Consider the following 13,697-nt stretch of genomic DNA (forward strand, 5'->3'; position numbering starts at 1 on the left):
CTGTCTCTTCTGATAATCTAGAAATTAAATCTGAGCTTAAAAGACTCAGACTAAAAGTTGCGGATTTGGAGGATAGAAGTAGAAGAAATAACTTGAAGATTAGAGGCATATCTGAGGACGTTTCTCCCTCAGATATTTCGGCTTTTGTCAAAGACTTATTTCACAAGACAATCCCATCCCTTTCTGAGCAGGATCTTATCATTGATAGGGCCCATCGCTTATTTCGTCCGACCTCCATCTCCTCGGATCTTCCTAGGGATGTAATAGCTAGGTTACATTTTTTCTCGACCAAAGAGAGAATCTTGAACTATATTAGGGAAAACAGGACTTTTCCAGAGCCTTTCTCGCACCTAAAAATCTTCTCAGATTTTTCCAAAGAAACCATGGATACGAGAAGGTCATACAAATTGACCACAGATAGACTGAGGGATATGAATATCCCGTATAGGTGGGGCTTTCCAGTAAAGTTGCTGATTTTCTTTAACGGGAAAACATTTACTCTTACAGATCCTGATGAAGGCCCTAAATTTTTTGATTTTATAAAAGACATTCCCTACAAAGTTACAAAGGCACCCCACCGCTGAAATGAGAAACACTACTCCCTCGGGAGCCCTCTTTAAAAATAAACTCATTCTATCACCTCACCTAACATGCTATAATAAATTTATCATTCTTCTTTACATTTAGCCTTCATGGTTTGTCCACATTATTTTTCCCCCCAATCTGAGGGAGAACCTTTACGGTGAAGGTTCCCTCAGGAGATTTTTTGATTCGTTTTTTCTTTTTTCTTTGAATACTTGGTTATTGTTATTACTATCTTTGAATTAATATTAGAGATATTGTATTCCAGCTTTGATTGTCGGTTGATTTTTATTTTTTGGGAATTTGTTGGACCAACTGACCCCTCTCCCTTTGGTTTACTTTGATTACCAATTTACCTATGCCTATCAAGATCATCACCTATAATGTAAGAGGCCTAAACAGTCCCAATAAGAGATTCTCCCTTTGGAAGGAATTGGGTCATCTTGGTGCTGATGTTGCGTGTCTTCAGGAGACCAGGTTTGCCGAGGGGAAACACCCTACCTTCACCCACAAACGCTACCCTCATATATTTGAATCCACTAGCGACCGGAAAAAAGCCGGTGTAGCTACAGTGATCAGAGATTCTGTCCCATTTGAGTTTTTAGATCAGCATAAAGATGTCAATGGAAGGTTCCATATATTGCTCTGTAAACTGAATAATCATGAGTGCACTGTTGTTAACTTATACGCCCCAAATAAAAAGCAAATACCCTTTTTGAACAAGGTTTTTAGAAAAGTTAAAGAGGTTAGGAGAGGCGAATTGATTTTTTTAGGAGACTTCAACATGGTCCCGGACGGGCATATGGACTCTTCCTCCCCCAGCCGTCACCTATACCCGACGTTAAATAATTGGCTTTATAAAAATGAACTATTTGATACATTTAGATGTCTGCAAACTACCTCCAAAGAATTCTCCCACTTTTCGGATGCGCACCAAACGGCCTCTAGAATTGACTTAATAATAACTGATGTCTTTTCTTTACCCAAATTTTCTAACGTATCTATAGGCCTTAGGTCTTTATCAGATCATGCCCCTACGTCATGTGAAATTCATATTGGTCCTCTTATTAAAAATAGATTTCTTTGGAAATGGAGATCTTCACTTATTCATAACCCCAAGAACAAAAAAATTATTGAAAAAGCTATTTCTGATTATTTTAGGGAAAACGATACCCCAGATTTATCTAATCCCTTCTCCAGCTGGTGCGCTCACAAGGCTGTCCTTCGGGGTGTACTAATGCAGATATCCTCATCTGAAAAAAAAGAAAAAAGAACAAAAATTAATTCTCTTCAAAAACTGATTAGGGAAAAAGAACTAGAACAAATAAATCTTCCTTCCCCTTCCCCAATAATTCAAAAAGAGCTCTCAAATTTAAGGGTAGAGCTAAAATCAGAAATTTCTTCCTCCTATGATGCGATTATTCGGAAATCAAAATTTAATTACTATGCGGCTCTAAATAAACCTACCCGCTTTATGGCTCGCCTAGTTAAATGTAAAAGAGCGATTAATAGAATAGATAAAATAAAAAACAATAGTGGAATAACGTTTTGCCACCCTAAAGATATAGTGAACCAGTTTGCAGACTTTTACAAAAAACTCTACAACATCAAAACTGACCCTCTAATTCCCCATCCTCACCCAGATGCAATCAACAAATTTTTATCCTCCATTAACCTACCGAAATTGAGCCCTCTGGATCACGAGTCATTGAATAAGCCTTTTTCTAACCTTGAAATTATTAACACAATAAAGCAACTTAAAGATTTCAAGGCTCCGGGTCCAGATGGGTTCATCAATGAGTATTATAAAACTTTTTGTGACCTACTTTCTTCCCCTCTCACAAAAATTTTCAATCATGCTTCCTCAATAAGCTCCTTCCCCTCAGAAATGCTGGAAGCCACCATTACCCTAATACCCAAGTCTAAGGATGAGAGAGATAATGTTAAAAATTATAGGCCCATTTCGCTAATTAACACTGATATTAAGATATATTCGAAAATTCTGGCCAATCGTTTATCGACTATTCTCCCATCTCTCATCAACGACGATCAGATTGGCTTCGTTGGTGGGAGGCAAGCAACTGATGGCTCTAGAAGACTTCTGAATATTATTAAAGTGATAAATACGGCGAAACTCCCAACTTCATTGCTTGCTTTAGACGCTGAAAAAGCTTTCGACAGGTTAAATTGGCTATACCTTAAACTCACCCTTATTAAATTCGGTTTTGATAACAAATTTCTCTCTTCAATTATGGCCCTCTATTCTAACCCCCAAGCAAAAATTTATGTTAACAATTATCTCTCAAACCCAATCCCTATCACAAATGGTACTAGACAGGGTTGCCCACTTTCCCCCCTTCTCTTTGTCTTGGCTATGGAGCCTTTGGCACAGAGGATTAGAGAAAACACTGACATTAGGGGGATTTCTACCCCATCTCGAGAATTTAAAATTGGCCTCTTTGCAGATGATGTTATGCTTTCCTTGCTGGACCCAGTAAATTCGGTTGCGGAAGTTTCGAAGGTTCTAGAACTATTCTCTCAGATTTCTTATTTTAAGATCAATAATGAGAAGTCTAAACTTTTAAACATTAATCTGGACCGCCAGACGAGAGAGGTTTTACACTCGAGATTTTCCTTCGGTTTGGCTAAACGCAATCTGACTTATTTGGGGATCAGTATTGGTAAAACTATTAACTCAACAATTTCTGACAACCTGGTTCTGATTGAGGATATCGTCCGCGGAGATTTGATGGATTTTTTGAAAAGAGACTTGTCATGGTGGGGTAGAGTCCTCTCTATTAAGATGTTTGTTCTACCCAAAATCTTGTATTTTTTCCGCAACTTACCTTTGACTATTTCTCACATCTTTATTCAAAAAATTCAAAATCAGATTAATTCCTATGTCTGGGATAATAAACGTGCGAGGATATCTGCAGATATATTGTACAAGAATAAATGTAACGGAGGTCTGAGCCACCCTAATATTTCCGCTTACTATTTGGCAAACCTCATCAAACAGAGCAGTAATTGGTTTAATTCTGACAGTCCCCCAGCTTGGATGACTCTGGAGACCTTTTTAAATAATGGCTCTTCTCCCCGTGAATTGTTACTTAGGCATCTCTTTAAACAGTGCACTCATGATTCTTCCCATCCTATTTTCCAGGCGATTATTGACGCCTGGAAAAAAATCGCCAAAAGAAAGAAAAAGAGTCCCCTAAGAGATTCTGATATGGATAAGTTTTCTTTTGTCAAAAATTTTCCATTTGGTTTTGTTGCTGATCTGTATAACTCTTCCATTCCAGATCAGTGGGACAATAAAGGGTTAAGGAAAATTGGAGACTTTTATGAAGCTTCTGCCTTTATTCCTTTCCAAATTCTTAAAAAAAGATTCAACTTACCTTCTTCTGATTTCTTTTTATACTCTCATTTAAAGAGCATTATTCTGGAATTTACTTCTGGTAAACTTATTGTTTCTGAAACCTCGGTGAACCTGTTAAGCAACCCATCCCACAAAATTTTTTGGAGCCTGAGACACATATATAACAGCTTCAATAATGATCTTTCCTTCCAAAAACACCTCTACATGATACGTTGGGAAAAAGACCTAAAACTCAACTTCCAATCCGATCAATGGGAGAGTGCTGTTCTTTTTTCTCAAGCCTCTAATATATCTATGCCCTTACAAGAGGCCTACTTCAAAATTCTAACCAGATGGTATTACACTCCAATCAGGCTCCACCATATAAAGCCCAGCAACTCTCCCCTTTGTTGGAGGGAGTGCGGCCTTAGGGGAGATCTTTTACATCTCTTTTGGAGCTGCCCTAAAATCCGGAATCTATGGGCTCAGATCTCTTCTTTGGTAGATGATCTTTTAGGCAGACCTTTAGTATTGACCCCTCAAATGGCTTTACTATCCTTGGATCTCGAATCATATAAGTCGTTTGAAAGATCCTTGGTGATTCACTTATTCTCAGTATGTAAGAACGCATTGGCTTTTTATTGGAGAAAGTCACATGTCCCCACTTTGGAGGACTTAGTTGATAAGATGAATCTCCATAGAATATTTGAACTCAGATTTGCCCTTATCAACAATAACTTACTTAAATTCTCTAGGAAGTGGGATATTTGGCTCACTAAGTTCCCTCAACCCTCTCATAATGCTGGAACATCTTAATGTGTGTCATGCTTAGCTCATTAATATGTTTAATTTTTGCTAATGTTAGTAATGTGTGTTTATATTGTTCAAGTTTATGTACTATCGTATATACTATTTGACGAACAAATTTCTCCCATCTTTCCTGCTTATCCATTCCCGTTTGTACCCTTTCCCTTTCCCCTTCCCTCAGAATTTATCCCTTATTACGAATATTCTTTTGTCACTATTTTTATGCTACGATTGTTATTCCCCTGTTAAATTGTTTATTAAAAATAAAAAAATATGGTAAAACAAATTACTTTGTGAATTGGGAAAGCCATTTTCTAGAGAACTTACAACCTGAAGGATCCACCTACCCCCTGGGATTAGATGACCCTGACCGTTACCTTCCCAGATCTGTAAAATGCAAAGCCAAATGACCGCGTACGTAGAATGTGCTGACAAGTGAGAAAATCACTTGAAGAAAAATTATAATGGGCCTCTGAGAGAAAGCGAAGGGTGATGATGCTGTTGGCTTCCTAGATCCGTGATATCTTATTGGATGAATCTACCTTCTCTCCCTTCTGTGTTGCTGAATGTGCTCATATGGTCCCTACAAGACCAGGTCCAGTCTTTCTGGCCAAATGTCACTTTTATGATCAACAACATTAAATGTGCAGTGAGGGGCAAGTGTGAATTTCTGTACAATAACAGCAGAGTTTCCCTTTATCCTGAATTTTAAATATTTTTTAAAACCAACTAACTTCAAACAGGATCATGATAAACTATACAAAAAAAAATTACACCTGTACCATGATATATCTCTAAGCTGTGCGTGGCTGATGGCTGTAATATACATTTATTCCCGCCTGCAGGAGATGTGTTGGCATGGCTCGACCCCTGGTTTCATGGATTCACTCCACGTCATAAATTCCATTATGTTTTCAATCCTAAGGAATTCAGATTACTGCACAATCTCTCCTGAAATGGGGGCACTAATACTTTCTCTACTCTTCTGGTCAGGACTCATAGTAGCTCCAATGGTCCACCATAAATGAGTGCAACTCCCATTTAGTCTTGATGCTCTCCTCTCATACATAAGTTCTTATTGCAGATGTAGCATATTTTTTTTTATTCTGTCTATTTGTTTTGTGGGATTATCCTGCCTCACTTATGTGAGTCTGCAACTCCCTGGTAGTCTTTAAAAGAAGGTCTCCATTGTCTCTTCCAAATGCCCGAGGTCTAACTTTACAGGCTGTTCTGTGGTGTTAGATGGGAAGAAGAATAGTCAGGTAGTTGGGTCAGAACCAGGAGGGCAGAGAAAATACAAAATCAGAAGACACAAAAGTAGTCAGTAAACGGGCCGAGATCACAACAGGAGACAAATACACAAGCCGGGAGCTGAGCACAGAGGACTGAACCAGAGGAGAACAAGGCTGTATCTGGCAGCTTCCGGCAATATGCTTCCAGCTTTAGTAGGGTGTGGTGCTTTCCCAATGGCTGAATCAGAGAGCAGACTACTTCAGATGGACAGCACACAACCCATACTGCCAGACTGGATCGTACTACAGGTCCCAGGCACCCTGACCAGAGTCTGTACCGCCCACAGCTTCTGGTTCCGACATCTCCTCCATTACCATCGCCGCCTGCTGAATGAATAAGGTGGCTCCTGGTGAGAGAAGCAGACGTTGCAGGAGCTGATCCCAGGGGAGATGGGACACACCATTTGCAGAAGCCTTAATATGACAAAATGTCAGAAAACCAGAGCAGTAGAAATCCCCATAAGGGGACTCCATTTTGGAAATTGTAACCCTCAGTGAATTAATCTATAGGAGCAGTGACTACTTTGACTCCACATTCTCTTACTGTAAATTAGCACACAGTGGATGTTGGAGAGTGAAAATAGCACATTTGCCATTTTATTGCCCAACACATAGTGCCCAGATTGTGCTCCAGGAGACACACAGCGTAAATTAAGTGGGATTTCCTCACTATACAACCCCTGGCAAAAATTATGGAATCACCGTGCTCGGAGGATGTTCATTCAGTTGTTTAATGTTTTTTGAAAAAAAGCCGATCAGACATGGCACAAAACTAAAGAAACACTAAAAGAAATCAAGATTAAAAATGTGGTACTCAGTAAGGGTAATTTTTTTCAGACCAAGCAGAGGGAAAAAATTATGGGATCACTCAATTCTGAGGAAAAAATTCTGGAATCATGAAAAACAAACACACAAAAAAGCACTCCAATACATCACTAGTATTTTGTTGCACCACCTCTGGCTTTAATAACAGCTTGCAGTCTCTGAGGCATGGACTTAATGAGTGACAAACAGTACTCTTTATCAATCTGGCTCCAACTTTCTCTGATTGCTGTTGCCAGATCAGCTTTGCAGGTTGGAGCCTTGTCATGGACCATTTTCTTCAACTTCCACCAAAGATTTTCAATTGGATTGAGATCCGGACTATTTGCAGGCCATGACATTGACCTTATGTGTCTTCTTTCAAGGAATGTTTTCACAGTTTTTGCTCTATGGCAGAATGCATTATCATCTTGCAAAATGATGTCATCATCCCCAAACATCCTTTCAATTGATGAGATAAGAAAACTGTCCAAAATATCAATGTAAACTTGGGCATTTATTGAAGCTGTAATGACAGCCATCTCCCCAGTGCCTTTACCTGACATGCAGCCCCATATCATCAATGACAAACAACAACCTTGCACAGGCACCTCCATTTTGGAGGAGGTGCCTTATATAGGGGAAGTCCTCCGGCCATTGGCCGGGGACTCTTTAGGACTGCGCGCGAGGCCCCTTTAAGAGGGATGGAGCGTGCGCGCCCTAAGCACAGTGCTCAGGAAGCTGCGCGCACCAGCAGCAGCAGGGGAGCAGGAGGACGCCGGATCGGGACCGCGGCGGTAAGGGGGTGCTACAATCACCTTGCCCAATGCAGATTCGTGATTCATCACTGAATATGACTGTCATCCAGTCATCTACAGTCCACGATTGCTTTTCCTTACCCCATTGTAACCTTGGTTTTTTCTGTTTAGGTGTTAATGATGGCTTATGTTTAGCTTTTCTGTATGTAAATCCCATTTCCTTTAGGCAGTTTCTTACAGTTCGGTCACAGACATTGACTCCAGTTTCCTCCCATTCGTTCCTCATTTGTTTTGTTGTGCATTTCCTGTTTTGGAGACATATTGCTCTAAGTTTCCGGTCTTGACTCTTTGATGTCTTCCTTGGTCTACCAGTATGTTTGCCTTAACAACCTTCCCATGTTGTTTGTATTTGGTCCAGATTTTAGACACAGCTGACTGTGAGCAACCAACATCTTTTGCAACATTGCGTGATGATTTAACTTCTTTTAAGAGTTTGATAATCCTCTCCTTTATTTTAATTGACATCTCTCGTGTTGGAGCCATGATTCATGTCAGTCCACTTGGTGCAACAGCTCTCCAAGGTGTGATCACTCCTTTTTAGATGCAAACTAACGAGCAGATCTAATTTGATGCGGGTGTTAGGTTTGGAAATGAAAATTGACAGTGTGATTCCATAATTTTTTCCTCAGAATTGAGTGATTCCATAAATTTTTCCCTCTGCTTGGTCTGAAAAAAATTACCCTTACTGAGTACCACATTTTTTATCTTGATTTCTTTTAGTGTTTCTTAAAGCCCTAAAGTTGCCATTTGAAATGACTTTAGTTTTGTGCCATGTCTGTGATCTGCTTTTTTTCAACAACATTAAACAACTGAATGAACGTCCTCCGAGCCCGGTGATTCCATAATTTTTGCCAGGGCTTGTAGTAATGCCAAATACATGGATGCTAAATGTGGTTTGGGCACACTGCAAGGCTCAGAAGTGAGAGGGAGATTTGACTTTGGGAGGGTGGATATTACTGTATTAGTTTATGGAAGCCATGTTGCTTTTCAAGAGCCTTTGAGCCACTAATAATGTGGAAACCTCTGTTTTTCCACTGACAGATGATGGACTTGAGTGGGGGCTTGTTTTTTTGTGAGATGAGTAGAAGTTTTTATTGATATTATTTTCCCCTACATAACATTGTTTGGTGACTTTTTATTCCATATTTTGGAGGCAGAATGAACAAACAGTTGAACACCACGCTCTACTGGTTCATCCTATGAGGTTTTATTATACTGTGACCTGTCATTGTCTTGGTGAATAGTTCAGTTTTTTACAGACAGTCTAAGTAGAAATGCTCAAAAATATAAAACTCAAGGATATTTTATTCAAAAGTAATAATTGGTTTTATTCTTAGCAGATGACTGTACCAGGAAGTCAGAGGGACAGCTGACATCTTCAATTTTTAAATCAGATGATCTTGAGATCCCACAGGATACAATTGAAATGAATGCCATTACTGCAGATATACCATCATCCCTTCACAGCAAAGATCTGTCATCTGATCCTTTGAAACAGGTCCTGTCTTCTGATTCATTACCGACTACTAAGGAAAATCAAAGTCACAAAATAAGCATTAAAAAGCGAACTGCTCCTAAAGCAAAGAAGCCATTATCACATTCAGAATATGGAAATAGTTTTCCCATTGAAAAATCTTTTCTTAAAGATCAAAAAATCCACACACAAGAGAATAGATTTTCTTTTTCCAAGTGTAGGAAAAGTCTTAACCAGAAATCAGATCTTGTTAGTCACCAGAGAACTCATACAGTGGAGAAGCCATTTTCATGTTCAGAATGTGGGAAATGTTTTAACCGGAAAGCGCATCTTGATAGCCACCAGAGAACCCACACAGGGGAGAAGCCTTTTTCCTGTTCAGAATGTGGGAAATGTTTTAACCGGAAAGCGCATCTCGATAGCCACCAGAGAACCCACACAGGGGAGAAGCCTTTTTCTTGTTCAGAATGTGGGAAATGTTTTAACCGGAAATCAGTTTTTGTTAGTCACCAGAGAACCCACACAGGGGAGAAGCCTTTTTCCTGTTCAGAATGTGGGAAACGTTTTAAACAGAAATCAGATCTTGCTATTCACCAGAGAACGCACACAGGGGAGAAGCCTTTTTCTTGTTCAGAATGTGGGAAATGTTTTAACCGGAAATCAGTTTTTGTTAGTCACCAGAGAACCCACACAGGGGAGAAGCCTTTTTCCTGTTCAGAATGTGGGAAACGTTTTAAACAGAAATCAGATCTTGCTATTCACCAGAGAACGCACACAGGGGAGAAGCCTTTTTCTTGTTCAGAATGTGGGAAATGTTTTAACCGGAAATCAGTTTTTGTTAGTCACCAGAGAACCCACACAGGGGAGAAGCCTTTTTCTTGTTCAGAATGTGGTAAATATTTTAACCATAAATGGAATCTTATGATACACCAAAGAACTCACACAGGGGAGAAGCCTTTTTCCTGTTCAGAATGTGGGAAATATTTTAACCATAAATGGAATCTTATGATACACCAAAGAACTCACACAGGGGAGAAGCCGTATTCATGTTCAGAATGTGGGAAATGTTTTAACCAGAAATCAGATTTGGTTGCGCACCAGAGAAACCACACAGGGGAGAAGCCTTTTTCCTGTTCAGAATGTGGGAAGTATTTTAACCATAAATGGAATCTTATGATGCACCAAAGAACTCACACAGGGGAGAAGCCTTTTTCCTGTTCAGAATGTGGAAAATGTTTTGTGAAGAGATCCTCTCTTCTTAGTCACCAGAGCAGTCACGCAGGAGAGAAGCCTTTTTCATGTTCTTAATGTGGGAAATGTTTTACACTATAATCAACTCTTAATAAACATCAGCTTAATAAACATCAGAGTGTCACGATTCCTCCGCTCAGAGTGTCTTGGACGCTGTGACTGATACCTCAGTCGTTCATTCTGGTGCGGGGTGTGCTCAGCTGTCGGTGCTTTGATGGACAGCTCAGCTGTCCAATCTGAGTCTGAGAGGTGCTGAGCTTCTTTCAGGTGTTCACTGTTCCAGGTGATTACCCAATTACTTAGCTGAGCTCTCTTTCTCAGACCTCTGCCAGACTTACCATCTGCTCAGTGGTTTGTCTTGTATTTCAATGCTCTGATTGTTTATCCTTTGCTGTCTGACCTTGGACGTAGTTCTGACAATTTCTTTGTCTAGCCTATTTGCTCTGATCCGCTATCTTCCTGGTATTCTGACCTCAGATCATGACTTGACTTCACCTTTGTCTTTTCACTTTAGTTTTCTATGTGCTTTCTTGGTATTTGACCTCAGAATGTTTGACTACCCTGCCTCACTGCCTGTCTATGAGTGACATTACGTCTGGCCGATACTTTTTTTCCCACCAATGGATCCAGTTCGTACACTCTGTGATCACTTGGAAAATTTAACCCAGATGGTCCAGGATCTGGCCCAAACCAGTAGTATGTGGAAAGGAAAGAAAAGTTGAAAATCCGTGCTGCTAGTAGATAACAGTAAATCCAGTTCCACACTAGAATAATATGCTTTTTTTTATTGTCTAAGCGTTTTGAAGAAGCATACTAGCGACTCATGACAAATAAACATATGCCAAGTGACAGAACGCAGCCATATACAGTATATACACTGGTGAATTTGAAAAAATGTGTAGCCAAAAAAGAACACATGATATGTGAAAGTTCATCTTGGGCAGTTTAACATTGTAAATAATTTAAGAAGAAATTATAAAACATTTCAAAATATATAATTACATATTGTTTATAAGATGAATGAAATTGAGAAAATAATAATAAAATGCACGTTTGTGGTGATAAGTTTCATCCAAAAATAAATATAGCATGATGTAAAAATATCAGTAAGTAAGTCGGGCTAGAAGTCACAGAATCAAAGTATCAAAATTGGTGTGAGTGATGTGATGTTGGCGTGCCACGGAGAAGAGTGAATGAACCAGAGGATTAAAAAAGAAGGGGGGTTGGGATGTATAGAGCCTATTGATGGGTGAGCATTAAAATGCTCGGGTGCTCATTGCTCGGATCGAGCAAATCAATCGACCCAAGCAATGAGCCCAATATAAGTCAATGGGAAACTCGAGTATTTTTAGGCGGTCCCCCCCCTCCCCCAGAGGTCTGGAGGGGGCCTAAAAATTGGCCAAATTGATGGGAACAGTGCTCAAATGATATGGGAACAGCATGGGCAAGACCCCTGGAAGCATCTCTGACTCCCAGGCCACTGCTGTGAACAATGTCAGAGTATTACGCCACTTTTACAGACTCACAATAAAACATACAAAAATGAATCCAAAATTGATTTTACTGGAAAAAATGTTAAGGAACATTCTTTCTAGGGTAATGACTTGTATATAAGGCAAAATAAATAACCAAAACCAAAAATGCTCCTCGACACCTTGGGTTATGTTTATACGTACTGTTTTTGATGCGTTTTTCACTTTTGCATTGCCTTCAACGGTGAAAAATATATTCACCGGTAAATGTCATTTTAACATTTTATTACCTTATCTGGTCATGTGGTGTGTGAGACATGATCAGACACATCCTGTTTCATTTATGAAGGAGGAACTGTGAAAGTCACAAAGCCTATTTTTACAAGGCCATCAGCCGGCCTTTACTATTGTTAGAGGGCCAGCAGTCGTCCCTCACTATTGTTAGAGGGCCATCAGCCGGCTATGCTTTGTTGTTCCCATTATTAAGGAGTGGGTCTGCTATAGTTGTAATGCCCATGCAGTGTCTGCAAGGGCTGCCAAAAAATTGGACGCACTCCCAATACCCCTTTAAAGAGACGTAGAGGAGGTCCTCATTAAAAAAATTGTTCCTATGGGCATCATAAACAACACTCTTAAGAAAAATTATGTGGGTGTTGCATCACGTTCACCCTGGTGATATGGTGGTGGAGAAGGAGGAGTACAACATAAAATGGACAAAATCAGGAAGCGAATACCCATGTCTGGGTGTGAAGAGGTGCATGGGAGTAGACCCCCCAAAAAAACACTGGATTTGACTTTATGTTCCACTGCTATCATCCGGTGGTGTTGAGAAGTCTGGCCCAATCCAGCTTTTGTTCATTTTTATAAGAGTTAGCCTGTCAGCATTTTCAGTTGACAAACTGATGCGCCTATCAGTTATAATGCCCCCGGCGGCACTAAAAACCCTCTCTGACAAAACGCTAGCGGCAGGGCAGGCCAGGAACTCCAAGGCGTAGAGAGCCAGTTCATGCCACGTGTCCAGCTTGGATACCCAATATTAATAAGGCACAGAGGAATCACGGAGGAGGCTGGTATGGTCGGCAAGGTACTCCTTCAGCATCTTCCAAAAATGTTCCCTCCTTTGTCAGAGTACTCCGCGCATCAGGACCTGAGCGCTGGGAGGGTCTGAGAAAACTGTCCCACACCTTTGACAGTGTTCCCCTGCCTCTGCTGGATTGGATTTGTGTCTCTCCTGTACTCCTTGGTTGTCCAACTAACTGTGACCTCTGCCCCCAGCGTTTTCAGATAGGAATTTTTTAAATAATTCTTCAACAAGGGCCTTCTGGTACTGCAACATTTTATTACACCTCTCCGCCACAGGAAGGAGAGTTAGCAAGTTCTTCTTCTAGCGTGGGTCTTGAAGTGTGGCCAACCTGTAATTACTGCCATCCAAAATGCATACAACACAAAGGGTCACGGGAAAGGCAGCGGAACATAAACTCAGCCATGTGTGCCAGACTGCCAACAGGCAAGACTTCCCTGTCCTGACCAAAAGGACAACTGTCCATGCTCTCCTCCTCCTGGTCCTCCTCCTCGTTCTCCCTCTCCTCAGGCCATCCACGCTGAACAGACTATATGAATGTTGTGTGGGTATTACCATCTGTAGCGCAGGAAAGCAGCTCCTGTTCCTCCTCCTTTTCCTCCTCATTATCACCCAATCCGCATTGAGATGAGATGAGGCTGGGCTGTGTGGCATCACCCTGCACAGTTCCTTGCTCCATCTCATCATGCTCCTCCTGCAATGCCTATCCATTCCCCTTCCCTGGCTATTAATATCGGCCCACAGCTGTCTGTTTAGCTTTT

The 13,697-nt window shown here is 40.5% G+C and overlaps 1 protein-coding gene across 1 annotated transcript in view; it reads left to right on the forward strand.

Annotated features, from left to right (window-relative positions):
* LOC141204972 (uncharacterized) overlaps positions 1-11,448 on the forward strand; it is a 230,552-nt gene extending 219,104 nt beyond the window's left edge. Inside the window, exon 7 of the mRNA XM_073664013.1 lies at positions 8,996-11,448. Coding sequence (XP_073520114.1) covers positions 8,996-10,440 — 1,445 coding nt within the window. The 3' untranslated portion in view covers positions 10,441-11,448. The remainder of the gene's footprint in view (positions 1-8,995) is intronic.
* The last annotated feature ends 2,249 nt before the right edge of the window (positions 11,449-13,697 follow it).

This window comes from Phyllobates terribilis, unplaced genomic scaffold (genome assembly GCF_046119375.1).
Source record: "Phyllobates terribilis strain yellow unplaced genomic scaffold, ASM4611937v1 Scaffold_136__1_contigs__length_4911898, whole genome shotgun sequence".
Taxonomy (NCBI): domain Eukaryota; kingdom Metazoa; phylum Chordata; class Amphibia; order Anura; family Dendrobatidae; genus Phyllobates; species Phyllobates terribilis.